Below are 27,869 nucleotides of genomic sequence, written 5' to 3' on the forward strand. Positions count from 1 at the left end.
GCTTCTCTATGGTCTAGTGGGCGGAGCCAGGAACAAGATGGCCGCGCCCGCACCTGCCACGGAATCTCGAGCTTCAGGGGGTCCCCGGCCCCCAGCGTGTCTGCTGGTGTTGGGAATGGCGGGGTCTGGGAAAACCACCTTTGTACAGGTGACTTACATGGCGCGGGCGTAGTCGGGGCGCGCGAGAAGTTGTCTGTGGTGGGAGTAAGGCCAGGGGAAAAAGTGAGGGAGGTCTCTGAGGAGTTGGAGGGAAGCGGTGCCTGCTTTCAGGGACACACCGGCAACTCCGGTTCCTTTCTCCGCGAAGCCTTCTCAGATCCTAACCTGGGTTCATTTAGACTCTTCTACGCACCCTCAGTGCCGATTTGGTACGACCGTAGTTGGTATAGGAATTGTCATTTTATTGCCAACTCCACAAGGCAGAGGCTTAAAGGAATTCTGACGGTTAATAGAGTGCTGGGTTTCAAGAGTGTAGATTTATAAATATTTCTTTTTGGGATGCCTGCCATGTTTCAGGCACTGGGGATACAGCAGAAATGACAAAGTTCCCGCTTAGTGGAGCTAATATTTTGGCGGGGAGATAGAAACCCCGCCCCCGCTCCAAGTTAAGTGATGGAGAGTAGAGGAGACTCTTGGATGTGTGACGAAGAAAGGTAGCATTTCAACTGAGAGTGACTGTTGTAGGTGGAGATCAGAGACGAATAAGTTAGAGGGAAATGCAAGTACAATTCTTCTGGTAAGTTGGATAAAAGGGAGGAAGTTCACTCTTGTCCCTTTGTCCTGCTCTTGGTCTCAGTCCATCCCTCTCTCCATGTCACTGCAGAGGCTCACAGGATATCTGCATGGTCAAGGGTGTCCACCTTATGTGATCAACCTGGACCCAGCTGTGCATGAAGTTCCCTTTCCTGCCAATATTGGTGAGTAAACTCTGCCAGAACTTGTGTAAAGTTTCTTGGCGAATAGGAAGCTGTCAACCTATCCTACCCATCTTCAGTGCTTTCATTTTTGATCTTTTCTAAACTGCCTGATTTCATTTCCCTTCGATTTGCTAGTATCCTGAAACAGCCTTCTTCCTGTGTCCCATTTTTGTCTTTGTTTACTCCCTCCCCTTCCTTGACATTGTTGTTCAGTCCTTCAGTTGCTCAGTCATGTCCAACTCTGTTAGGCCCCATAGACTGCAGCACCCCAGGCTCTCCTGTCCTTCACTATCTACTGGAGCTTGCTGAAATTCACATCCATTGAATCGGTGATGCCATCCAACCATCTCACCCTCTGCTGTCCCCTTCTCCTGCCTTCGATCTTTCCCAGCATCAAGGTTTTCTCAAATGAGTTGGCTCTTCCCATCAGGTGTCCAAAGTATTGGGGTTTCAGCTTCAGTATCAATCCTTCCAGTGAATATTCAGGGTTGATTTCCTCTAGGGTTGACTGGTTTGATATCCTTTCTGTCCAGGGGACTCTCAAGTGTCTTCTTCAGCACCAGGTTTGAAAGCATCATTTCTTTGGTGCTTAGCCTTCTCTGTGGTCCAACTCTCACATCTGTACATGACTACTGGAAAAATCATAGCTTTGATTATACAGACCTTTGTCTGCAAAGTAATGCCTCTGCTTTTTAATATGTTGTCTAGGTTTATCATGGCTTTTCTTCCAGGGAGCAAGTGTCTTTTAATTTCATGGCGCAGTCATCATCTGCAGTGATTTTGGAGCCCAAGAAAATAAAGTTTGTCACTGTTTCCATTGTTTCCCCATCTATTTGCTGTGAAGTGATGGGACCAGATGCCATTAGTTTTTGAATGTTGAGTTTTAAGCCAGCTTTTTCACTGTCCTCTTTCACCTTCATCAAGAGAATCTTTAGTTCCTCTTTGCTTATTAGAGTGGTGTCATCTGCATATCTGAGGTTATTGATATTTCTCCCAGCAATCTTGATTCCAGCTTGAGCTTCATCCAGCCCAGTATTTCTCATGATGTACTCTGCATCTAAGTTAAATAAGCAGGGTAACAATATACAGCCTTGATGTACTTCTTTCCCAATTTGGAACCAGTCTGTTGTCCCATGTTCAGTTCTAACTGTTGCTTCTTGACCTGCATACAGATTTCTCAGGAGGCAGGTAAAGTGGTCTGGTATTCTCATCTCTTTAAGAATTTTCCAGTTTGTTGTGATTCACACAGTCAAAGGTTTTAGCATAGTCAATGAAGCAGAAGTAGGTGTTTTTCTGGAGTTTCCTTACTTTTTCTATGATCCAATGGATGTTGGCAATTTGATTCTGGTTCCTCTGCCTTTTCTAAATCTAGCTTGTACATCTTGAAGTTCTTGGTTCACTTACTGTTGAAGCCTAGCTTGAAGCCTTGCTAGCATGTGACATCAGTGCAATTGTGTGGTAGTTTGAACATTCTTTGGCATTGCCCTTCTCTTTGGGATTGGAATGAAAACTGACCTTTTCCAGTCCTGTGGCCACTGCTGAATTTTCCAAATTTGCTGGCATATTGAGTGCAGCACTTTAACAGCAACATCTTTTAGGATTTTCAGTAGCTCAGCTGGAATTCCATCTCACCTCCACTAGCTTTGTTTGTAGTAATACTTCCTAAGGCCCACTTGACTTCACACTCCAGGATGTCTGGCTCTAGGTGAGTGATCACACCTTCATGATTATCCAGGTCAAGACTTTTTTGTACAGTTCTTCTGTGTATTTTTGCCACCTCTTCTGCTTCTGTTAGGTCCATGCCATTTGTGTCCTTTATTGTGCCCATCTTTGCATAAAATGTTCCTTTGGTATCTCTGATTTTCTTGAAGAGATCTCTAGTCTTTCCCATTCTGTTGTTTTCTTCTGTTTTTTTGCACTGTTCACTTAAGAAGGCTTTCTTATCTCTCATTATTATTATTTGAAACTTGCCCATTCAGATGAGCATATCTTTCCTTTTCTCCTTTGCCTTTTGTGTCTCTTCTTTTCTCAGCTATTTGTAAGGCCTCCTCAGACAACCATTTTGCCTTTTTGCATTTCTTGGGGATGGTTTTGATCACCGCCTCCTGTACAGTGTTACAAACCTCTGTCCATAGTTCTTCTGGCACTCTGTCAGATCTAATCCCTTGAATCTATTTGTCACTTCCACTGTATAAGTGTAAGGGATTTCATTTAGGTCATATCTGAATGGCCTAGTGCTTTTCCGTACTTTCTTTAAGTCTGAAATTCATAATCTGAGCCACAGTTGGCTCCCGGTCTTGTTTTTATTGACTGTATAGAACTTCTCCATCTTTGCTGCAAAGAACATAATCAATCTGATTTTGGTATTGACCATCTGGTGATGTCCATGTTTAGAATTATCTCTTGTGTTGTTGGAAGAGTGTGTTTGCTATGACCAGTGCTTTCTCTTGGCAAAACTCTGTTAGCCTTTGCCCTGCTTCATTTTTACTCCAAGGTCAAACTTTCCTGATACTCCAGGTATCTCTTGACTTCCTACTTTTGCATTCCAGTCCCCTGTAATGAAAAGGACATTTGTGTGTGTGTGTGTGTGTATGTGTTAGTTCCGGAATGTCTTGTGGGTCTTCACAGAACCGTTCAACTTCAGCTTCTTTGACTTTAGTGGTTGGAGCATAGACTTGGATTACTGTGATATTGAATGGTTTGCCTTGGAAATGAATAGAGATCATTCTTTCATTTTTGAGAATACATCCAAGTACTGCATTTTGTACTCTTTTGTTGACTATGAGGGCTACTCCACTTCTTTAAGGGATTATTGCCCACAGTAATAGATATAATGGTCATCTGAATTAAATTTGCCCTTTCCAGTCCATTTTAGTTCACTGATTCCTAAAATATCGATGTTCACTCTTGCCATCTCATGTTTGACCACTTACTATTTACCTTGATTCATGGATCTAACATGCCAGGTTCCTGTGCAATATTGTTCTTTACAGCATTGGACTTTACTTTCACCACCAGACATAATCCATAGCTGGGTTTCGTTTCCTCTTTGACTCAGCCTCTTAATTCCTTCTAGAGCTGTTTCTCGACTCTTTTCCAGTAGCATATTGGAAGTTCATCTGACCTGGGAAGTTCATCTTTCAGTGTCATATCTTTTTGCCTTTTCATATTGTTGGGGTTCTCAAGGCAAGAATGCTGAAGTGGGTTGCCATTCCCTTGTCCAGTGGACCATGATTTGTCAGAACTTTCCACCATGACCCATCCATCTTGGGTGGCCCTACACAGCATGACTGATAGTTTCATTGAGTTAGAGAAGGCTGTGGCCCGTGTGATCATTTTGGATAGTTTTCTGTGATTGTGGTTTTCATTCTGTCTGCCCTCTGATGGATGAGTATAAGAGGCCTGTGCAAGCTTCCTGATGGGAGGAACTGGCTGTGGGGAAAACTGGGTCTTGCTCTGGTGGGCAGGGCCATGCTCAATAAATCTTGAATCCAATTTTCTGCTGATGGATGGGGCTGTGCTCCTTCCCTGTAGTTTGGCCTGAGGCAGCCCAGTCTTAGAGTCTGCAGACTCTATGGTCAGTTCAGTTCAGTTGCTCAGTCGTGTCCGACTCTCTGCGACCCCATGAATCACAGCACGCCAGGACTCCCTGTCCATCACCAACTCCTGGAGTTCACTCAAACTCATGTCCACAGAGTCGGCGATGCCATCCAGCCATCTCATTCTCTGTCGTCCCCTTCTCCTCCCGCCCCCAACCTTTCCCAGCATCAGAGTCTTTTCCAGTGAGTCAACTCGTTGCATGAGGTGGCCAAAGTATTGGAGTTTCAGCTTCAGCATCAGTCCTTCCAATGAACACCCAGGATTGATCTCCTTTAGAATGGACTGGTTGGATCTCCTTGCAGTACAAGAAACTCACAAGAGTCTTCTCCATCACCACAGTTCAAAAGCATCAATTCTTCAGCGATCAGCCTTCTTCACAGTCCAACTCTCACATCCATACATGACCACGGGAAAAACCATAGCCTTGACTAGACGGACCTTTGTTGGCAAAATAATGTCTCTGCTTTTTAATATACTATCAAGGTTGGTCATAACTTTCCTTCCAAGGAGTAAGCGTCTTTTAATTTCATGGCTGCAATCCGCATCTGCAGTGATTTTGGAGCCCAAAAAAATAAAGTCTGACACTGTTCCCACTATTTTTCCATCTAATTCCCATGAAGTGATGGGACCAGATGCCATGATCTTCGTTTTCTGAATGTTGAGCTTCAAGCCAACCTTTTCACTCTCCTCTTTCACTTTCATCATGAGGCTTTTTAGTTCCTCTTCACTTTCTGCCATAAGGGTGGTGTCATCTGCATATCTGAGGTTATTGATATTTCTCCCAGCAATCTTGATTCCAGCTTGTGCTTCTTCCAGCCCACCGTTCCTCATGATGTACTCTGCATATAAGTTAAATAAGCAAGGTGACAATATACAACCTTGACGTACTCCTTTTCCTATTTGGAACCAGTCTGTTTCCATGTACAGTTCTGACTGTTGCTTCCTGACCTGCATACAGGTTTCTCAAGAGGCAGGTCAGGTGGTCTGGGATTCCCATCTCTTTCAGAATTTTCCACAGTTTATTGTGATCCACAGAGTCAAAGGCTTTGGCATAGTCAATGAAGCAGAAATAGATGTTTTTCTGGAACTCTCTTGCTTTCTCCATGATCCAGCGGATGTTGGCAATTTGATCTCTGGTGCCTCTGCCTTTTCTAAAACCTGTTTGAACATCTGGGAGTTCACGGTTCACATATTGCTGAAGCCTGGCTTGGAGAATTTTGAGCATGACTTTACTAGCGTGTGAGATGAGTGCAATTGTGCGGTAGTTTGAGCATTCTTTGGCATTGCCTTTCTTTGGGATTGGAATGAAGACTGACCTCTTCCAGTCCTGTGGCCACTGCTGAGTTTTCCAAATTTGCTGGCATATTGAGTGCAGCACTTTCACAGCATCATCTTTCAAGATTTGAAATAGCTCAACTGGAATTCCATCACCTCCACTAGCTTTGTTCATAGTGATGCGTTCTAAGGCCCACTTGACTTCACATTCCAAGATGTCTGGCTCTAGGTCAGTGATCACACCATCATGACTATCTTGGTCGTGAAGATCTTTTTTGTAAAGTTCTTATGTGTATTCTTGCCACCTCTTCTTAATATCTTCTGCTTCTGTTAGGTCCATACCATTTCTGTCCTTTATCGAGCCCATCTTTGCATGCAGTGTACCCTTGGAATCTCTAATCTTCTTGAAGAGATCTCTTGTTTTTACTATTCTGTTGTTTTCCTCTATTTCTTTGCATTGATCGCTGAGGAAGGCTTTCTTATCTCTCCTTGCTATTCTTTGGAACTCTGCATTCAGATGCTTATATCTTTCATTTTCTCCTTTGCTTTTCGCCTCTCTTCTTTTCACAGCTATTTGTAAGGCCTCCTCAGACAGCCATTTTGCTTTTTTGCATTTCTTTTCCATGGGGATGGTCTTGGTCCCTGTCTCCTGTACAATGTCATGAACCTCCGTCCAGAGTTCATCAGGCACTCTTATCTATCAGATCTAGTCCCTTGAATCTATTTCTCGCTTCCACTGTATAATCATAAGGGATTTGACTTAGGTCATATCTCTATGGTAGGGCTATCGATTTCCTTTTTTCCTTACCACTGCTATTCTCTCTACCTCTTTTTGACCCAAGGGTATCTAGTATGGATATTTGGAAAAATGAAGTAACAGAAAGTCGGTCCTCTGTCTTTTAAGCCATAAACCATTCAGCAGGCTCTGATACATAAACCTTGTGTATGTAGTTTCTTTTCTTCAAGTTTAGAGCATGAGGGTTTGGTGCATAGTCTGCTTACTGATCTGTAGCCATCTTGCAAAGTTACATGGGAAAATGTGTGTATATATGCTGGTGTGCATTGTCATGGTAAGAGGTTCCCTTCCTCATCACACTCTGTGAGGATAAAAAAGATTAAGAATGGGTGAGAGCCAGTGTCCTGATACTTGATAGGATCTAGGCCTCCCGATTTTCAGACTATTGCTTGGTATTAGTCTTTTCTCTTCTGGTCTCTTTTTAATCTTATTAAGCTTGTACTCTAAACATACTAATTAAGGAAGACCTGGTGTTAAGAAGCAGAAATCATTATGGGAACAATTTTGGAGAAAAAATATTTCCATCTTTTCACTTAAAGGCTCAGTTCAGTTCAGTCGCTTAGTCGTGTCCAACTCTTTGCGACCCCATGGACTGCAGCTTGCCAGGCTTCCCTGTCCGTCACCAGCTCCCAGAGCTTGCTCAAACTCATGTCCATTGAGTCAGTGATGCCATCCAACCATCTCATCCTCTGTCGTCCCCTTCTCCTCCTGCCTTCAATCTTTCCCAGCATCAGGGTCTTTTCCAATGAGTTGGCTGTTCCCATCAGGTGGCCAAAGTACTGGAGTTTCAACTTCAGCATCAGTCCTTCCAATGAATATTCAGGACTGATTTCCTTTAGGATGGACTGGTTGGATTTCCTTGCAGTCCAAGGGTCTCTCAAGAGTCTTCTCCAATACCATAGTTCAAAAGCATCAATTCTTTGGCGCTCAGCTTTCTTTATGGTCCAACTCTCACATCCATACATGACTACTGGGAAAACCATAGCTTTGACTAGATGGACTTTTGTTGGCAAAGTAATGTCTCTGCTTTTTAATATGCTGTCTCAGTTGGTCATAGCTTTTTTTCCAAGGAGCAGTAGTTGATGGGGTAGATCTACCGACTGCTGCATAGGTTTAGTTAGATATTACTAGATAGACCAATTTCCTTTTTATTTTGAATTCCATCCAAATAAATTTTTTTCTAGGTTCTATTGAGATATAATTGACATAAACAGCATTGTATATGATTAAGTTGTATAACATAATGGTTTGATTTACAAACTCAGGAAGTGATTATCATAGTAAGTTTCAATTCAGTTCAGTTGCTCAGTCGTGTCCGACTCTTTGCGACCACATGAACTGCAGCACGTCAGGCCTCCCTGTCCATCGCCAATTCCCAGAGCCTACAACATTCAGAAAACAAAGATCATGGCATCTGGTCCCATCACTTCATGGGAAATAGATGGAAAAACAGTGGAAACAGTGTCAGACTTTATTTTTTTGGGCTCCAAAATCACTGCTGATGTGGATTGCAGCCATGAAATTAAAAGACTCTTACTCCTTGGAAGGAAAGTTATGACCAACCTTGATAGTATATTAAAAAGCAGAGACATTACTTTGCCAACCAAGGTCCGTCTAGTGAAGGCTATGGTTTTTCCCGTGGTCATGTATGGATGTGAGAGTTGGACTGTGAAGAAAGCTGATCGCCGAAGAATTGATGCTTTTGAACTGTGGTGTTGGAGAAGACTCTTGAGAGTCCCTTGGACTGCAAGGAGATCCAACCAGTCCATTCCAAAGGAGATCCTGGGTGTTCATTGGAAGGACTGATGCTAAAGCTGAAACTCCAATACTTTGGCCACCTCATGCGACGAGTTGACTCACTGGAAAAGACTCTGATGCTGGGAAAGGTTGGGGGCGGGAGGAGAAGGGGACGACAGAGAATGAGATGGCTGGATGGACATGAGTTTGAGTGAACTCCGGGAGTTGGTGATGGACAGGGAGTCCTGGCGTGCTGTGATTCATGGGGTCGCGGAGAGTCGGACATGACTGAGCGACTGAACTGAACTGAACTGAATTGAACCCAAACTCATGTCCATTGAGTCAGTGATGCCATCCAACCATCTCATCCTCTGTCGTCCCCTTCTCCTGTCCTCAATCTTTCCCAGCATCAGGGTAGTGAAAATCTATCGTCTCATATAGATACAAAATTATAGTAATGCAAAATCTTTTTTCCCTTGTTATGAGAACTCTTAATAGCTTTCACATGTAACATATAGCAGTGCTCGTACATTTATAATATTGTATCTTACATCTCTAGTATTTATTGGTGTTAGCATTGGAAGTTAGTACTTTTTGCCTGCTGCTGCTGCTGCTAAGTCGCTTCAGTCATGTCTGACTCTGTACGACCCCATAGACAGTAGCCCACCAGGCTCCTCTGTCCCTGGGATTCTCCAGGCAAGAACACTGGAGTGGGTTGCCATTTCCTTCTCCAATGCATGCATGCTAAGTCGCTTTAGTCATGTCCGATTCTGTGCGAACAATGGACAACAGCCCACCAGGCTCCTCCGTCCACGAGATTCTCCAGGCAAGAATACTGGAGTGGGTTGCCATTTCCTTCTCCAACCTTTTGCCTACTTCGTCCAATTGTTCCCTCCCTCTGCACCCACTTCTGGTAACTACAAATCCAGTCTATTTTTTCTGTGTGTTTGTTTGTCTTGCAGTGTAAGTGACCTGCCAAAGTATTATCATTAGTTCCTGGTACACAACATACTAATTTGAAATATCTTTAAATATTTCAAAATGATCTCTATGACAAATCTAGTTAATATCTGTCACCATACAACAGTATTGTATTATTATTGACTATATTCCCCACACTGTACATTTCACCCCCATGACTCATTTGTTTTGTAAATGAAAATTTATACCTCTTAATCTCCATCACTTATTTCTCTCCCTGACATCCACTCCCCAAGTTAATGCCTTTATAAAAATGTTATGTGCTTTAACTTAGCTACCAGTAAGTGAGGAGTAAGAAATAAGCTTTTCTTCTAGATTTAACTCCCTTTTTCTATATATATGGTCACTGAGAAAGTATTTAAATTGTATAGAACTTCTCTTTTCATCTCAGACCATCCCTACTGTAACCGGAGAGCTCCTAGCCTAACCTTCTTCTTGGGTTACTTGGCAGTTATCCTTGACCATAAGGAAGTAAACCAGTATGAAGCTGGAGAAATTACTAACAGACAGTGCTGAGCACAGAAGCTTCAAAAGCTGGTTTCAGTTTCTTGTCGGGAAGGAAGATATTTCCAGGGTACCTTTTGTCCTCCTAGTCTGTACCTGAACTTGCATCTTTTGCTATCACATTTCAGTGATCTTAGCTTGAAAATTTAGGAAACAGATTTGAAAAGTGACTTGGATCCTGAGAGAGAAACTGATTTATTTCCTCAGAGGAAGCAGAGATGACTTGAGAGGTCAATTGGCTTAGATATTATAGAGTCTCAAATTGTATTGTTCTTATGTGTTAAATTCCATTTCTTTGCGTTTTTTTCCCCTGCAGACATTCGTGACACTGTGAAGTATAAAGAAGTCATGAAACAGTATCCTTTTCCACATCTACTTTGTTGTTGGCTCATCCCTGGTTAGTTACTGTCTGTGTATTATGTAGCTTTGAAAACATATCTGTGCCTTTCCTTGTGAAGTATACTAGCAAAAGCATTTGATAGCTTTCAAGTAACTTTATAAAGAGTAGGGATGATGAATGTGAGGAGAGGCATTGTAGGTGATTAGACATCCTATTTCAGCCTGTGAGTTCCATTTTCTGCCTTTGTCCCAAACTGCAAGATGTTGTGATTAGCACAGAGGAGGACAGGCTAGCTGGTGGTGTGCCTGGGTCCACAAGGTAGTATTGCCTTGGTGGATACAGCTACTGGTCACCATCTCTTTAGACTGGAAAACTCAAAGGTTAGTAAGATCAACTCTAAGTTTTGGGTTGATCAACTCTTAGTACATTGCCCATAAAATGTGTACTTTCCCTCTAGGTCCTATTGAGTAGGAAGACTGACTCCAATCCTCAGGTGACTTGATGAGTTAGAATCAGAGCAAGGAGTGGTATATAGATGATCTTCATGGCTAATGCTCTCAGGCTGTCAATGCCTGAAATATCTGTCCATTCCATTTTCCCCCATTTTACGTGGCCATTTTTAAAAATAAATGAGTGAGGTAGACATCAATAATGAATGTTTCCCTATGAGGTTAAGATTGTGTGGTACATTCTAGTCAGTGGAACACTAATGTTATGCTGGGTTTTTGTGTGTGTGTGTGTGTGTTTGAGGGATTGTCAAGATAATAAACTTTTATCATCTAAATTGATCTATAAGCAATTTAAATCCTTAACTTAATGTCTAGGTATGGACTTGGACCTAATGGTGGTATAGTGACCTCACTCAATCTCTTTGCTACCAGATTTGATCAGGTATATCTGTCTCTATTTACATAGACATGGCTGTGTTAAAACTTGTGACTCTTAAATGCCTTAGCTTGATCACATTGGGAAAGAAGGGCAATCCATCTGGATGTCTATATAGAACATAAGGAGGCATTTTGGTGGACAGAGAAGTAGGCTATGTGAGGATGATCAACATGGTGAGAGACTTCACGCTGAATGTTTGTGGCAGCCAGCAAAACAGACACCTAAGAGACTTGAGTTCTTTTGCTTTCTCTCTCTCTCTCTCTTTTTTTTTTTTTGGCCATGTGGCTTGCAGGATCTTAGTTCCCCAACCAGGGATTGAATCCTGGGTCTTTGGCATTGAAAACACAGAGTCCTAACCACTGGACCGCCATGGAATCCCCCGGGTTCTATTCTTGATCTGTTGTTGGCTTGCAGTTTTACCCCGAGGATGGGTTGGAGGGATGGGGAGTGGGAACGTCTGCCAGGCAGAGAATGGAATGATTATGGGGCTTTTCACTTGCAGCAGATAGTTGTCATCTATTAGGTTTTCTCTGTCACATTCCTCTTTCTTAAGAGAGTTTTGCATCACTATTTTTTTTAACCCCGGTTTCACTCAGTGAGACAAGCTGTTAACATTTTACCAAAGCACCAAGAAAGAGACTTGGGGGTGACAGATCAAGTCTTCAGCTCCTTGGGCCCTTGCCCTGTGCTCCAGGGTATTGTGGTGCTGCAGTTGTGGCTTTGTTTCTTTAGTTCCATGAGCATGTTAGTTGGTGGCCTCAGATGGAGAGCATAGAGATTCAGTTGTCAATGGTGCCTGTGAGGTGGGCCACTCTGTACAGGGCCCTGTAATTTTTTTTTGTTGAACTTGGATCCTGTTGTAATTGACATCTTTCTCTTTTAGGTGATGAAATTCATTGAGAAGGCCCAGAACATGTCTAAGTAAGTGATTTCAGTCTAATACCTATGTATTACTCTGTAGTAGATGTGTTTCTAGGTTTTTTGAAAGATTTTGGGATACTATCAAGTTTTGAAAGAGTGACGTTTGAGATGAAACCATGACAAGTGAAAAAATTGTGGGCAAGAAGACAAGTCATTGAGAAGCTCTACAGTGTGGAGCTCAGTTTAATAGAATCCCACCCCCAGTCACTTTGGAATATGGTTCTGGCTTCTTAGGAGGTATCTTTAGAATTTGAGTCAACTCACTTATTCAGTTGCCTTCTCTTGCTTGTTGGCATTAAAGTCTCTGAAATACCTTTCTAATCCTTGTTTAAAGAAATATAATTTACATGATTCAGAGAGGCTATTTTTTAATTTAAAAAGTATTCAGTTCAGTTCAGTCGCTCAGTCATGTCCGACTGACTCTTTGCGACCCCGTGAATCACAGCACACCAGGCCTCCCTGTCCATCACCAACTCCCAGAGTTCACTCAAACTCATGTCCATCGAGTTGGTGATGCCATCCAACCATCTCATTCTCGGTCGTCCCCTTCTCCTCCAGCCCCCAATCCTTCCCAGCATCAGAGTCTTTTCCAGTGAGTCAACTCGTCGCATGAGGTCCAAAGTATTGGAGTTTCAGCTTCAGCATCAGTCCTTCCAATGAACACCCAGGATTGATCTCCTTTAGGATGGACTGGTTGGATCTCCTTGCAGTCCAAGGGACTCTCAAGAGTCTTTTCCAGCACCACAGTTCAAAAGCATCAATTCTTCGGAGCTTTCTTCTCAGTCCAACTCTCACATCCATACATGACCACTGGAAAAACCATAGCCTTCACTAGACGGACCTTTGTTGGCAAAGTAACGTCTCTGCTTTTTAATATACTATCTAGGTTGGTCATAACTTTCCTGCAAACCTATTAAAAATTTAACAACAGTTAATCACAGACAATGATAATAACAATATTACCCTATTTTTTTTTAATAAAAAGTATTAACAAATAAAAGAGTAATATTATCATTGTCTGTGATTAACTATTGTTAAATTTTTAATAGGTTTGCTTTTTTAAAAGAAAGGAAGATAATTGGTTTTTGTAAAAAGAGTATAGAGTATATTACTGTGAATATTTCATACCATGCATAGATTTAAAATAGAAAGCTATCACCCTTTATCATTAGAAATAACAATCATTATTATCATTAATGCTGCTATGAGGATATAGTAGCAGTGATTTATCATCCCAGGTGTTTCTGTTTATATGTACATAGATAGAAGGATGGCTAGATAAGGTGTTTTTACAAAAAAAGGATCATATAGGAGTAGTTTTTTTAAAGTAACAGCTTTATTACAGTATGAATTCACAGACCATAAAGTACACTCTTTCAAGGTATACAGTTGAGTGATTTTTGGTATATTCACAAAGTTGTGCATTGATCATAATCACCTGATTTCAGAACATTTTCATCTCCAAAAGAACCCCATTCTCATTAGCATTCATTCTATTCCCTGTTCCTCCAAGCTCCTGGTGGCTGCAGGCACCATTTTACAACATACATGCATTGAGGGTTCCATTTTCTATACATACTTGTCAGTACTTATTACTGTTTTTTATTAGAGCCATGTTAGTGGGTATGAAGTGGTGTCACATTGTATTTATGGTATGTGTTTCCTAAATGATTAATGATGTTGAGCATCTTTTAGTGTACTTCTTAGCCATTGGTATATAATTGGAGAAATGGCTATTCGAATTTTTTGCTTTTTTTTTTTTAAATAAGTTTCCAGTACACATTATAATTTAATGTCTGTGTACACTGCCGAGTGATCACCCCCAAAGGCCAGCAATCATCTGTTCACCATACAGTTGATCCCTTTCACCTCTTTGACCCACCCACAACCCCTTTTTCCTCTGGTAACCACTGATTTGTTCTCTGTATCTGTGAACTTGCTTTTGGTTGGTTTTCTTTTCTCTTTGTTTCATTCTTTCTCTCTTTTTCCCAGATTATTCCACTTATGAGTGAAATGGTATAGTAGTTGTCTTTTTGCTTCTGATTTGTTTTACTTAGCGTCATCCATGTTGTCACAAATGACAAGATTTCATTCTTTTTGTGTGGCTAAATGGTTTCCTACTATGTGTATACCACGTCTTCTTTATCCATTCATCCATTGGTGAACACTCAAGTTGCTTCCGGGTCTTGGGTGTTGTACATAGTGCTGCAATGAACATATGGGTGTGTATATTTTTTCTAATTAGTGTTTTTATATTCTTTGGATAAATACCCAGAAATGGAATCACTGAATCACGTATGGTAGCTCTACCCTTCAGTTCAGGAATCTTCCTACTGGTTTTCATAGTGGCTGTACCAGTTTATGCTCCCACTAACAGTGTACGAGTGTTTCTTTTTCTGTACATCTGCTTCAGCACTTGTTATTTGTTATGTATTCAATAAGAGCCATTCTAACAAGTGTGAAGTGACATTTCACCGTGGTTTTGATTTGCACTTCCTTAGAATTAGTGATGTTGAACATCTTTACATGTGCCTACTGACCATCTGTGTATCTTCTTTGGCGAAATGTCTACATATTAGATCCTCTCTCTTTTATGAATCATGTTGTTTGTGAATTGTATGTGTTCTTTATGTATTTTGGATACCAATCCCTAATCAGATGTGATTTGCAAATATTTTCTGCTGTTCAGTAGGTTGCCTTTGGGTTTTTTTTTTCAGCCATGCCCAGTGACTTGTGGGATCTTAGTTCCCCAGCCAGGTATTGAACCCCGGGCCACCTCAGTGAAAGCGCCAAGTCCTAACCACTGGACCACTAGGGAATTCCCACCTTTTAGTTTTGATGCTGTTTTCCTTTGCTGTGCAGAAGCTTTTTCATTTGATGTAGTCTCATCTTTTATTTTCTCTTACCATCTTTTATTTTTGCTTTTGATTTCCTCGCCTTTTGTGTCGTCTGATCCCCAAAAACTTCACTAAGACAGACAGCAGTGAGGCTACTGCCTCTGTTTTCTTTCAGGTGTTACATTCAAGTTTTTCATCCATTTCGAGTTAATTTTTATATGTGGAGTGGTCTGGTTTCATTCTCTTGCATATGACTGATTTTCCCAACACTGTTTCTTGAAGAGACTTCCATTTTCTCCATTGTATGTTCTTGGCTCCTTTATTGTCAGTTAATTGTCCATGTATGAGTGAATCTTTGTTCTTTTTTACAAACAGCTTTATTGAGATATAGTTCATGTGCCATACAGTTTACCCATTTTAATTGTGCAATTCTGTGGCTTTTATGGTAGTTATAGAATTGTACAGCCATCACCACAAGTTTAGAACATTGCATCCCCTCAAGAAGAGACCCTCTTCTTTAGTTACCACTTTCTTCTTTTTCTTTCTCCCTTCCCTTCATTTTCCTCCAACCCCACCGCTAAGTAAACAGGTTTCCCAAGAGATTTACACACTGGTTTTGCTTATCTCTGATTTTTAATGCAGTGTGTTTCTGAAACTGTCAGTTTCCTCTGTGACTGTTTGCAGCACTCATGTATTGCTGCTCTTGCCAATGAACCTGAAAACTGGACACTGACGAAAGCCTGGGGGAATGTGGTCTTCACTTTAATGGCAATGGGAAGATGTGAGACTTGGCATGGGAGGTTATTTCTTGTCTTAAATGCCCAGATGTTAATGTTTTGTGGTCTGGAATATCTTTCAGAATGCACAAGTAAAAACTTCTTTTATGATCTTTTTTGACACAGGTATGTCTTGATTGACACACCTGGACAGATTGAGGTATTCACATGGTCAGCTTCTGGGACAATTATCACCGAGGCCCTGGTGAGTATTCTAGGACTTGTTACTGAGGGTTAAGTAGAGAGCTAGACAAGAAAAACTTCATCTTTCTGCCTGGGAACTTATGTGGGATAGAGTCATAGAGCTCTGCATATCCTCCTAAAGTGGTTCTTCCTCTCCACAAAGGGTAGGAGAAGAGTTTGGGGACAAGTCAAGGACCTTTTGACTAAAGCTGTGATTATTCTGTGGCTTTAGGCATCCTCGTTTCCAACAATTGTCATTTATGTAATGGACACATCTCGAAGTACCAACCCAGTGACCTTCATGTCCAATATGCTCTATGCCTGCAGGTAATGCATTATTGTTGGGCATAGTGTTGTGTCAAGAAGTGAAGTCTCCATTTCTTCTTTTCCTTCATTTTTGAGTCCTGAGTGCTTTCCTCTTGGTTTGTGCTGCCCATACCCTCTTTAGTGGCTCTGGGTTGGTAAGGGAAGGGAAGCACATATGCCTTGGCATCAGCCCCTGGTTGTCTTTCTCCTTTGCTTATTACAGAACAGGTGATGAATGAAAATGCACCTTCTGGTAGATGCATTGCCCCAGTTGAATGAAATCCAATTCTGAATAGAATAGAGGCTCTGGTCTAAATGCTTTTTTTTTTTTCATGTTAGGAAAAATGAGATTATAACATGAGGAGAGACTGAATTAAAAGATTCATTTGTGATTCTGCATGCACATATTTTCTCAAGTGTGGTGCTATTAGGAGAGGAAGGGCATGCCCTACTAGGCTATGTTAGTGCATTAGACCTAGGAGCAAGGTGGGCCATTATTAACACTGAGTTTAATTTTAGGCATTTGCAAAAAGCAAGCACTCCAGTTTGTCTCTTCTGATGTGACCAGGGATGTTCCTTCCTGTTGAACACAAGAAATCCTGGTCCAAATAGAAATCTGATATTTGATAGCATGATTTTGTTTTCATAGTAACTATTTAATAGTTAATTTGGTGAAAAACAACACACACACACACACACATAAACATACCCAGAATCAGTACCAAAGCATTATTACTCCAAGAATAGGAGAGGGAGTGTGTGTGTGTTATTTGCTTAGTGGTGGTGGTTTCCTGCTTGGGATGGGAGCATACATGACTGCTGTGTGAGAATGGGTACCTGTATTTACAGTCTGAACCCCTCTCCCTTTTAATTACTCAGTTCCATTGGATTAATAATGCAAGCAGGAGCTTAAGTGCTTTTACTAATGATGCCTTCATACTTGATTTTCAGCATCTTATACAAAACCAAGCTGCCTTTTATTGTGGTCATGAATAAAGTAAGTGGAGTCTTCTTCCTGTCTTGCCTGAATATTTCTTTTCATCAGAACCTTGTGTTAGAAGTTTGGTTAGGTGAGAAGGATGATTGAGAGCAGATTTAAGCTAACTGGAAGCAAAGTTGAAAGCACTTCTCAGAAATGGACTCAATTAAATTGAATGAATATACTGTATGTCACTGATTCTTCTCCAAAGTTATTTTAGGCTACGTAGAGTAATTCTTGGTCCACAGCATATGGGTTATCGCTCAAGAGCAGGACTGTGTAAGTGGGAGAGGGACTGCCAGTCCATGGGGAGTAGCAATTAAAACAAAACCAAAACTTCTCTGTGGTTGGTTGTTGGCCAGAATGCGAGAGACTGTGTACTTGACTTTGGAGCCTGGAAAATGCTGGCCTCCACTGTGGCCATGGTCACTTGGCAGTGGATAGTGAAGGGTCTTTTTTAACCTGGAATATACAGATCTTTGTTTAATTATTTATATTGCACAGCAGTCTTGGCTCTTTGTGGCTTGTTTCAGTGGAGGAGGAAATGGGGGAAGCAGAGAAGGAAAATATATGAATGATTGCTCTTTGTTGTCACCACTTAATTAAAAGAAATTGGGAAACTTCCCTAATGGTCCAGTGGTTAAGACTCCACACTTCCACTGTAAGGGTCATTGGTTAAATCCCTGGTCAGGGTACTAGGATCCACATGCTGTGAGATGTGGCCAAAAGTTTTTAAAAATTTTTAATTAAAAATAAATAAAATTCTTAATTAAAAATTAGTTTTTTAAAAAAATTTAAAAATGAAAATAAAATTCCCATTGTTCGGGGTCTGACCTCATCTCTGGTTGCTGATAATGTTCTTCTCTCTGGTACAGACTGACATCATTGACCACAGCTTTGCAGTGGAATGGATGCAAGATTTTGAGGCTTTCCAAGATGCTTTGAATCAAGAGACTACATACGTCAGTAACCTGACTCGTTCAATGAGCCTGGTGTTAGATGAGTTTTACAGCTCACTCAGGGTAAACTCTCTCTCTGGCTTATGCGTTCCATCTCTCCAGTTAACCTATTAATCCAAAGGGCTGGCTTTGAACATATCTTTGGAGAGGAAGTTCATTGCCTTCCGAAAAGTAATTTATAAGGCATTGCTTATTAAAAACTGGAAATTTAAAAGATAAATATGATAGAGACCCTATCTTCAGAGAGTTTATGGTCTAGTTAGGAGAGAATGCTAAACACAGAGTTGAAATACAATGTATTGTAACTTGTATTGTGATATCTTAAGAAAGATTTAAAGTTGGCCTGATAGTGGTTAGGTCACTTTTGAAATGAGGGATTTTGGAGGATATAGCACATATAGGTGTGCTTTGAAGGAAGGGTAAGATTTGTGTAAGCAAAAGAGGGTGTGGGTAGCAAGGAATATGTTCACTGTCCAAGCAAAAACATTGAGATACTAATTTTTATAGAGAACAGACTGGTTTGATGTGATAAGGAACAGATGAAAAGAACTGCTGCTTTTTTGTCCTCGTTTTCTTTGTCAGTTCTCTACTTTCCATGGACTTATTATCATGACTTTTAAACTTAAAAAATTAAAAAATTTTTTATTCCCATGACTTTTGAGTAAGCATGCTGTTCTGTTTTGTTTTAGCGTCATTCTTTGCCAGGGACTTCTTAAAGTATCCAAACTTCTTCTATGAAGATTTTATGAAATTTGAACCAAATAATGTACACTGTTTAAAAAGATGCAGTTGTTTCCTCAGTGGCATTAATCATGCTCTTGGCAGGTGGTGGGTGTGTCTGCTGTTCTGGGTACAGGTTTAGATGAACTCTTTGTGCAAGTTGCCAGTGCCACAGAAGAATATGAAAGGTGAGGATAAAAGAACATTTCATTGATGGCATTCTTAGTTACTCACAATTCTGATATGATAGCAGTTTTGTCAGGAAAAATGTTTTGGTTTTCATGTTTGTATTATGTTTGCCATGCAGATGTGTACTGGGTCTCATCACATTTAGGGTTGACACGTACCCATACGTTTAAAAAAAAAACAAACACAATAATATAAAATCTTCACTTTATTGAATGATGAAGAGCAGAAGTCATCAGATATTGTAAAAGTTAGATATTAAATATTTTTGGCTTTGTGGACCATAATAACTCTGTCATTGTGGTGCAAAAGCACCTATAGACAATTCCTAAACAATTGGGTGTGGCTGTCTTCCAATAAAACTTTATTTATAAAAATAGACAGTGGGCTGGATTTGGCCTGTTTGCCTCATTCCTTGACCCCCGATTAAGAACATAGACTTTGGAGTCAGAAAGACATGAGTTAAGATTTCTTTTTCCTTCACTTAGCATCTATTATTAAGATTGGTCATTGTGAGGATTATTTGAAATTATTTGAGATGATATAACTTACCTAAAGCACCTAGCATAATTGCCAACACATGGAAAGCATGTTTCTTTATAAATGATTGTTATAACTGTTGTCATGGTTAATACTGGAGTTCCATTTATCTAAAGGAAAGTGGAGTCAGAGCACCTATACACTTTCCTTAGGCCTGATAACTGGCTGCTTTCCAGCAAGCTTCATACTTAGTAAGATCCTAATAGCCACATGATTATTTTCAGACACATTATTTTTTGTTTATCAGACAAGGGTTGTGGATTTTTGTTTTTATTTTTTATTTTTTGTGAGTGTTATCAAAGCCTCAGGATAGACTCTTTTCTGTATCCTTTCATTGTTGCCCAGATGAACGACATAATTTATATACTGGGCTTCCTGAGTAGGCCTGGCTTCTTTTACTCATCATTTAAACATCTTTTGTTCATGTTCATCCAAGTGTATGATGAACTCATCAGTCATGGTCTCACCAGAGTTGATCTTCCCAGCTCAGCAGTCAGTCTTTTGTCTCTTCGCTGGTTTCAGGGTGGGGGTCAGGCACCTTGCTTTTAATTCCTTAGGGTTAGAGTCTTAGTGACTAAGACTTGTTACATCTGAAGTTGGTGACATAAGATCTTTTGTTATTGTCAAAGTACTAGGAAAATAGAAGTGACATGGCAGCAGGCAGGATAAATTATTAATCAAAGGGATTTAGAGTGTTTTTCTTTCCAGAGAGTATCGTCCCGAATATGAACGTCTGAAGAAATCACTGGTAAGATAAGAAGCTGTTTGTGTTTTAGGGCTACTAAAAAGCAGTCGCAAACTATGTCCTAATCCGTCTATCATAAGTGATTTTGTTTTGGTATATCCTTTAGATACTTGTAAGGGCTTCCCTTTTAACAGACTGCTAGTGACTGTATACCACTCCAGTACTATTGCCTAGAAAATCCCATGGATTGAGGAGCCTGGTAGGGTGCAGTCCGTGGGGTCGCTAAGGGTCGGACATGACTGAGCGACTTCACTTTCACTTTTCACTTTCACACATTGGAGAAGGAAATGGCAACCCACTCCAGTATTCTTGCCTGGAGAATCCCAGGGACGGGGGAGCCTGGTGGGCTTCCGTCTATGGGGTCACACAGAGTCGGACACGACTGAAGTGACTTAGCAGCAGCAGCAGCAAGGGCTTCCCTTGTAGCTCAGCTGGTAAGGAATCCGCTTGCAGTGCAGGAGACCTGGGTTCGATCTCTGGGTTGGGAAGATCCCCTGGAGAAGGGAAAGGCTACCCATTCCAGTGTTGTGGCCTGGAGAATTCCATGAACTGTATAGTCCATGGGGTTGCAAAGAATCAGACAGGACTGAGTGACTTTCACTTTCAGTTAGATGCTTGTGAAGGATGCTTGTATCTTTTAGATACAGTGTATCCTTTAGATACTTGTTATTTTGATCTGTAAATTTGTATATATGCTGTCTGGATGCAGAAAGGCCTCTTTTTTCCTTCTCTAAATTCGAAGTAATATCAGGTTTTTCCTGTTATGTGTGCTGAGCCCTTCTAGTGCTACACCTCCACCATGACTCCCAAGGTCCATTTAAAGGCTGTTGTAGAATTTTGTTTAAGAACAGAGAGGCAGTTCATAACTCTTACCCCAAATGATCAGGTGTCCTGTCCCCATTGGACGTCTTATCATTTAACCTTCCTCCAGTGTTCTTGCCTGGAGAATCCCAGGGACGGGGGAGCCTGGTGGGCTTCCGTCTGTGGGGTCGCACAGCGTCGGACATGACTGAAGCGACTTAGCAGTAGCAGCAGCAGCAGCAGCAGCAGCAGTATTTGTATAATTTGTCATTTCCATTAGAAGTCTGGCATCTAATTTGGGCCTTCTTTTTTAATATAATGACATATTTTTCTATGTGTATAGGCCAGTGCACAGAGCCAGCAGCAGAAAGAACAACTGGAACGCCTCCAGAAAGATATGGGCTCTATAACCTTGGACACAGGAACTGCCACAGGTACTGGAGTGTCTTCTGGTGTTAGGAACTTAAAGAAGGGTACAGTTATCTCCACTTAGTAGTTAGGTGTTTGGATTTAGGGGAGAGAAAGAGAAAAGGATAAAGTAAATGTGGTATTTTATATCTGTCAATCAATTTAGATAAATCCTAGATTCAACAAGTAATTGGCCACCCTTGTTTCCCAACTGAGCTTTTTTAACCTTTTAGGCTCCAGAAGAGGGAATGGTCGTGACATCCCATTGCCTTAGGGTACATGGCTTGATGTTAGGTTCTCCTAGAGACCATTCCCTAACAAGCTGAATCCTCTGCTTAGGACTGAAACCCACTTGATTAGACTTTCTCCTGATTATTGGAACTCAGCCCTTAGTTTCTCTGTGTAGGGAGCTTACTTCTATTAGTATATTCAGTTTTCCATTTTTTTCTCTTTTTCTTTTTCTAATTAATTTATTTTAATTGGAGGCTAATTACTTTACAATATTGTAGTGATTTTTGCCATACATCAACAAGAATCAGCCATGGGCACACATGTGTTCCCCATCCAGAACCCCCCTCCCACCTCCCTCCCCATCCCATCCCCCAGGGTCATCCCAGTGCGCCAGCCCTGAACACCCTGTCTCATGCATTGAACCTGGTCCAGTGATCTGCTTCACATATGATAATATACACGTTTCAACCCTACTCTCTCAAATCATCCCACCCTTGCCTTCTCCCAGAGTCCAAAAGACTGTTCTTTACTTCTGTGTCTCTTTTGCTGTCTTGCATATAGGGTATTCGTTACCATCTTTCTAAATTCCATAGATATGCGTTAGTATACTGTATTTGTGTTTTTCTTTCTGACTTAATTCACTCTGTATAATAGGCTGCAGTTTCATTCACCTCATTAGAACTGATTCAAATGCATTCTTTTTAATGGCTGAGTAATATTCCATTGTGTATATGTACCACAGCTTTCTTATCCATTCATCTGCCAATGGACATCTAGGTTGCTTCCATGTCCTGGCTATTGTAAACAGTGCTGTGATGGACATTGGGGTACATGTGTCTCTTTCAATTCTGGTTTCCTTGGTGTGTATGCCCAGCAGTGGTATTGCTGGGTCGTATGGCAATTCTATTTCCAGTTTTTTAAGGAATCTCCACACTGTTCTCCATAGTGGCTGTACTAGTTTGTTTTCCCATCAACAGTGTAAGAGGATTCCTTTTTCTCCACACCCTCTCCAGCATTTATTGTTTGTAGACTTTTGGATAGCAGCCATTCTGACTGGCGTGAGATGGTACCTCACTGTGGTTTTGATTTGCATTTCTCTGATAATGAGTGATGTTGAACATCTTTTCATGTGTTTGTTAGCTATCTGTATGTCTTCTTTGGAGAAATGTCTGTTTAGTTCTTTGGCCCATTTTTTTGATTGGGTCGTTTATTTTTCTGGAACTGAACTGCAGGAGTTGCTTGTATATTTTTGAGATTAATTCTTTGTCTGTTGCTTCATTTGCTATTATTTTCTCCCATTCTGAAGGCTGTCTTTTCACCTTTTTATAGTTTCCTTCGTTGTGCAAAAGCTTTTAAGTTTAATTAGGTCCCATTTGTTTATTTTTGCTTTTATTTCCATTACTCTGGGAGTTGGGTCATAGAGTATCCTGCTGTGATTTATGTCAGAGAGTGTTTTACCTATGGTTCCTCTAGAAGTTTTATAGTTTCTGATCTTACATTTAGATCTTTAATCCATTTTGAGTTTATTTTTGTATATGGTGTTGGAAAGTGTTCTAGTTTCATTCTTTTACAAGTGGTTGACCAGTTTTCCCAGCACCACATGTTAAAGAGATTGTCTTTTCTCAATTGCATATTCTTGCCTCCTTTGTCAAAGATAAGGTGTCCATAGGTGCGTGGATTTATCTCTGGGCTTTCTATTTTGTTCCATTGATCTATATTTCTGTCTTTGTGCCAGTACCGTACTGTCTTGATGACTGTAGCTTGTAGTATAGTCTGAAGTCAGGCGGGATGATTACTCCAGTTTCATTCTTCTTTCTCAAGATTGCTTTGGCTGTTCGAGGCTTTTTGTATTTCTATTACAAATTGTGAAATTATTTGTTCTAGTTCTCTGAAAAATACTGTTGGTAGCTTGACAGGGATTGCATTGCATCTATAGATTGCTTTGGGTAGTATACTCATTTTCACTATACTGATTCTTCCGATCTGTGAATATGGTATATTTCTCCATCTATTTGTGTCCTCTTTGATTTCTTTCACCAGTGTTTTATAGTTTTCTATATATAGGTCTTTTGTTTCTTTAGGTAGATATATTCCCAAGTATTTTATTCTTTTTGTTGCAACAGTGGATGGAATTGTTTCCTTAATTTCTCTTTCTGTTTTCTCATTGTTAGTGTATAGGAATACAAGGGATTTCTGTATGTTAATTTAGTATTCTGCAACTTTACTATATTCATTGATTAGCTCTAATTTTCTGCTGGGGTCTTGAGGATTTTCTATGTAGAGGATCATGTCATTTGCAAACAGTGAGTTTTACTTCTTCTTTTCCAATCTGGATTTCTTTTATTTCTTTTTCTCTGATTGCTGTGGCTAAAACTTCCAGAACTATGTAAAATAGTAGTGGTGAGAGTGGGCACCCTTGTCTTGTTTCTGACTTTAGGGGAAATGCTTTCAATTTTTCACCATTGAGGATAATGTTTGTTGTAAGTTTATCATTCATGCTGCTGCTGCTAAGTCGCTTCAGTTGTGTCCGATTCTGTGCGACCCCATAGGTGGCAGCCCACCAGGCTCCCCAGTCCCAGGGATTTTCCAGGCAAGAACACTGGAGTGGGTTGCCATTTCCTTCTCCAATGCATGAAAGTGAAAAGTGAAAGTGAAGTTGCTCAGTCATGTCTGACTCTTAGCAACCCCATGGACTGTAGCCCACCAGGGTCCTCCGACCATGGGATTTTCCAGGCAGGAGTACTGGAGTGGGGTGCCATTGCTTTCTCCGTTATCATTCATATATGGCTTTTATTATGTTGAGGTATGTTCCTTCTATGCCTGCTTTCTGGAGGGTTTTTATCATAAATTCTCCTTTTCTTGAAAAATACTCAGCCCCTCTGTTATTACTCCCTCTGTTCTCTTCAGACCCTCTCTGAACTTAAATTTCCATCAGGAAGTTTCCTGAACACTGCACACTTTTATGCTGGACTTACCAGCACACTAGGTTTGCTCACATGTCTTTAGCCTTCATAGGAAAAACCATAGCTGCTTTCAAGCTGAGAGCTAGTAAAAACAAATGATATTACTAAGACAAGCTTCTTGAGAGCTGAGTTTTTCCTCAACTTAAAAATGAGACCTCTTGGGTTACTGGCACTTTGTGAAATAAACTAGTTTAGAAATGTTTAATGGTATGAACAATACATTTAGAAGAGAGAAAATCCTGCATTTTATCATGATCATTTTCATCCTGCCAATTTTTAATCATAGTTACTTACTGATTCAAAATTACCCTTTTGAGGAGGCCTGTGTTCCTGATATCCTGCTGATAGTATTTTACATGCAGGCAGCTCATCTGTGCTGGACCCTTCTGATTTGATCCTGACTCGGGGAACCCTGGATGAAGAGGATGAGGAAGCAGACAGTGATACTGATGATATTGACCACAGAGGTGAGAGGTGGCTGAGGTGACTCATGAAAACAGAACAACTGCTTATCCTCTCATTGTTTGCTGGGAGCTTTCTGTTATTGAGAGACTTTAACCATGCTGCCAGTAATAGGGGAGAGAGGAAATGGTAAATCATATAGCACCAGAATGGAGTTCCATACATTGAGAGTTCCTGGCCTTCCACAAGAATGGTTAGTACTGAGCTTGATTATTATGGCCTTTTCTTAGTCTAGTGTCTTCTCATCTTTAGGTCCTAACTCAATTTTGAGGAACCCAGGATTGTTTATTATAATTGTTTTAAGAATACAGGAGGACTTAGTGAACCTAGTCAGAAGGGACTGTAACATTGAGGAGAGAATGGCTTTGGAAACCCTAAAGGGTTTTACGTGGCATAGTTTTATGGGCTGTGAACAGAATCTATTTCTTGAAACAACCCTTTTAGGTCCTTGCTGTGCTCAAGGGTAGAGCTCTCTTTCAGTGTGCTGGATGCTAACATGTAAATTGCCTCATTTAATAATATTTATTGAAGTATAATTTACAAATAATAAACCCTACCCCTTTAAAGTGTATAGTTCATTTCAGTTCAGTTCAGTCACTCAGTCGTGTCTGACTCTTTGCAATCCCATGGACTGCAGCACACCAGGCTTCCCTGTTCATCACCAACTGCCAGAGCTTGCTCAATCTCATGTCCATCGAGTCAGTGATGCCATCCAACCACCTCATCCTCTGTCGTCCCCTTCTCCTCCTGCCTTCACTCTTTCGCAGCATCAGGGTCTTTTCCAGTGAGTCCATTCTTCGCATCAGGTGGCCAAAGTATTGGAGCTTCAGCTTCAGCATCTGTCCTTCCAATGAATATTCAGGTTGATTTCCTTTAGGACTGACTGGTTTGATCTCCCTGCACTTCAAGGGACTCTCAAGAGTCTTCTCTAACACCACAAGTGTATAGTTAGATGACATATAGTCTTGTAGTAATTACCATCATAAGCAAGAAACAGAACACTTCCATCACCCTAAAAGTTCGCTCATGCCCATTTTTATTTAGTCCCTTCCCCTACATCAGTTCCTGGCAACCACTTATCTGATTTTTGTGCCTATAATTTTGCCTTTTCCAGAATGTCTTGTAAGTGGAATCACAGTATTTAACTTGGCTTTTTTCACTTAGTATAATGCTTTTGTGATCCTTCCATGTTACTGCATGTATGAGTAATATGTTTTTAATTGCTTAGTAATATTCCATTATGTGAATGTGCCTTTGTTTATCCATTCACAAGCCAATTGACATTTGGGTTGTTGCCAGGTTTAAGCTGTGGTAAATAAACTGCTATAAAGATTGGTTAATAGGTTTTTGTGTGGACACAGGTTTTCATTTCTCTCAGTTAAAAATATGTAGGAGTGGGACCTCATTTTAGTTACTTTATGAGGGAAGCATCTCCCCACCTATTGGTCAAAGAAATTGTACATTTTGGGCAACATGATAAATAGAACCTGCTTCTAGGAAATATTTAGAAAGAGTACAGTTGACTCTTGAACAACTCGGGGACTGGGATACCTATTATCCTTGGTACAGTTTTAACAGTCTTCATATAACTAACTTATAGTTGGCCCTCCGACTCTATGGTTCTGCATTTGTGGATTTCATCAACCGTGGATTATTTAATACTGTATGTTGTATTTACTACTGAAAAAAGTTCATGTGTAAGGGGACTTACCCAGTTCAAGCCCATGTTGTTCAAGGTTACATGTACTATTTCTGATGGATGGGAGACAGTGGCTGTAATCCACCTGTCTAATGGGGAGAGTTTGAAAATAATTCACCTTCTTTTTTCCTTAATAGTTACGGAGGAAAGCCGCGAAGAGCCAGCATTCCAGAATTTTATGCAAGAATCAATGGCACAGTACTGGAAGAAAAACAACAAATAGTTTCTAAAGTTCAAAATTTTGGAACTCTGTGTGAAGGACTATCTTTATCTCTGACTGGGGGCTACAATCTATAAAGGATGGTTTTGTTCAGAATAGCAGTTTGTGTTACTCGTGAAACTTCCTGACTCTGATGAAGCCAGGAATAGATTATTTGGACCTGCTAATTCCCATTGGCCTTCCCCTTGGATTTATGCAAGGAAGCATATTCTGTTTTTGGACACTGGTATCCCTTTGAGCCTAAAACCGCAAGTTGTATCATTTGAACTCACATACTTTTGCTACTGATGGATGAAACAGAGAACTTAGTAGGCTGGCTCTCTAGCCTCTACTTCCCGAGCATTTGCCTTTGAACTTGCACCATGAGTTCCCTTCCTTTGTAGCAGAAAGGGCGAGAGGAAACAGGTGCTTGTCCAGAATGACAGTGGAGTCTCCTTGGCAACCAGTCAATGTTGGTATGAAATGTGCCTCCCACTGGGGAGCTCATTATAGAACATCAGGTTCACTGAAGAAAGTGAGCAACATGTAGTTAGTAAGAATTCTACTTTAGATGGTGGCTTAGATAAGAGTTTTTAATTTTCACTTTGTTGTAAGCCTGCTTGTCATCATTTCAAGTAAGAAAATCATCACAAATAGTCATTTCAGTTTAGAAGAGATTTAAAGCCACATGATGTTTACTAAAGTTCTGTGTACATGCTGCACCTAGTAACGAGGTATGAAGGCAGGCCCTGTTTGTATTTTACTTTATGCAGCGTGTCCTTAGTGAGTTACTCAAAGGACTTGGGTTTGGGTCAGGTGCACATTCCATGCATAATAGCCCTGGTAAGGGTTTGCTTCGCCTCCACATTCTTCACAGTATCTTAAAACATAATATTATTTCTCTTAAGAAATTTTA

At 40.6% G+C, this 27,869-nt stretch overlaps 1 protein-coding gene across 1 annotated transcript; it reads left to right on the forward strand.

The window, feature by feature from the left end:
• Positions 1 to 27,867, forward strand: GPN1 (GPN-loop GTPase 1). The gene is made up of 14 exons (XM_055401252.2): positions 1 to 148; positions 824 to 917; positions 10,127 to 10,166; positions 10,975 to 11,041; positions 11,922 to 11,959; positions 15,699 to 15,777; positions 15,988 to 16,082; positions 17,013 to 17,058; positions 17,916 to 18,062; positions 18,825 to 18,907; positions 20,154 to 20,193; positions 21,335 to 21,425; positions 24,956 to 25,060; positions 26,892 to 27,867. The coding sequence occupies exons 1-14, from the start codon at positions 38 to 40 to the stop codon at positions 26,975 to 26,977; spliced, it is 1,122 nt and encodes a 373-aa protein (XP_055257227.2). The 5' UTR covers positions 1 to 37; the 3' UTR covers positions 26,978 to 27,867.
• The last annotated feature ends 2 nt before the right edge of the window (positions 27,868 to 27,869 follow it).

Source organism: Moschus berezovskii, chromosome 11 (assembly GCF_049115385.1).
Source record: "Moschus berezovskii isolate FMDL1 chromosome 11, NW_MosBer_1.0, whole genome shotgun sequence".
Lineage (NCBI taxonomy): Eukaryota > Metazoa > Chordata > Mammalia > Artiodactyla > Moschidae > Moschus > Moschus berezovskii.

Bases quoted from the DNA above. Each gene is read 5' to 3' on its own strand.
- GPN1 (XM_055401252.2), top strand. From the start codon at position 38: ATGGCCGCGCCCGCACCTGCCACGGAATCTCGAGCTTCAGGGGGTCCC. The intron at 11,042-11,921 runs GTATATCTGTCT...TTTCTCTTTTAG, and splicing joins TTGCTACCAGATTTGATCAG to GTGATGAAATTCATTGAGAA. The intron at 18,908-20,153 runs GTGAGGATAAAA...TTTTCTTTCCAG, and splicing joins GCCACAGAAGAATATGAAAG to AGAGTATCGTCCCGAATATG.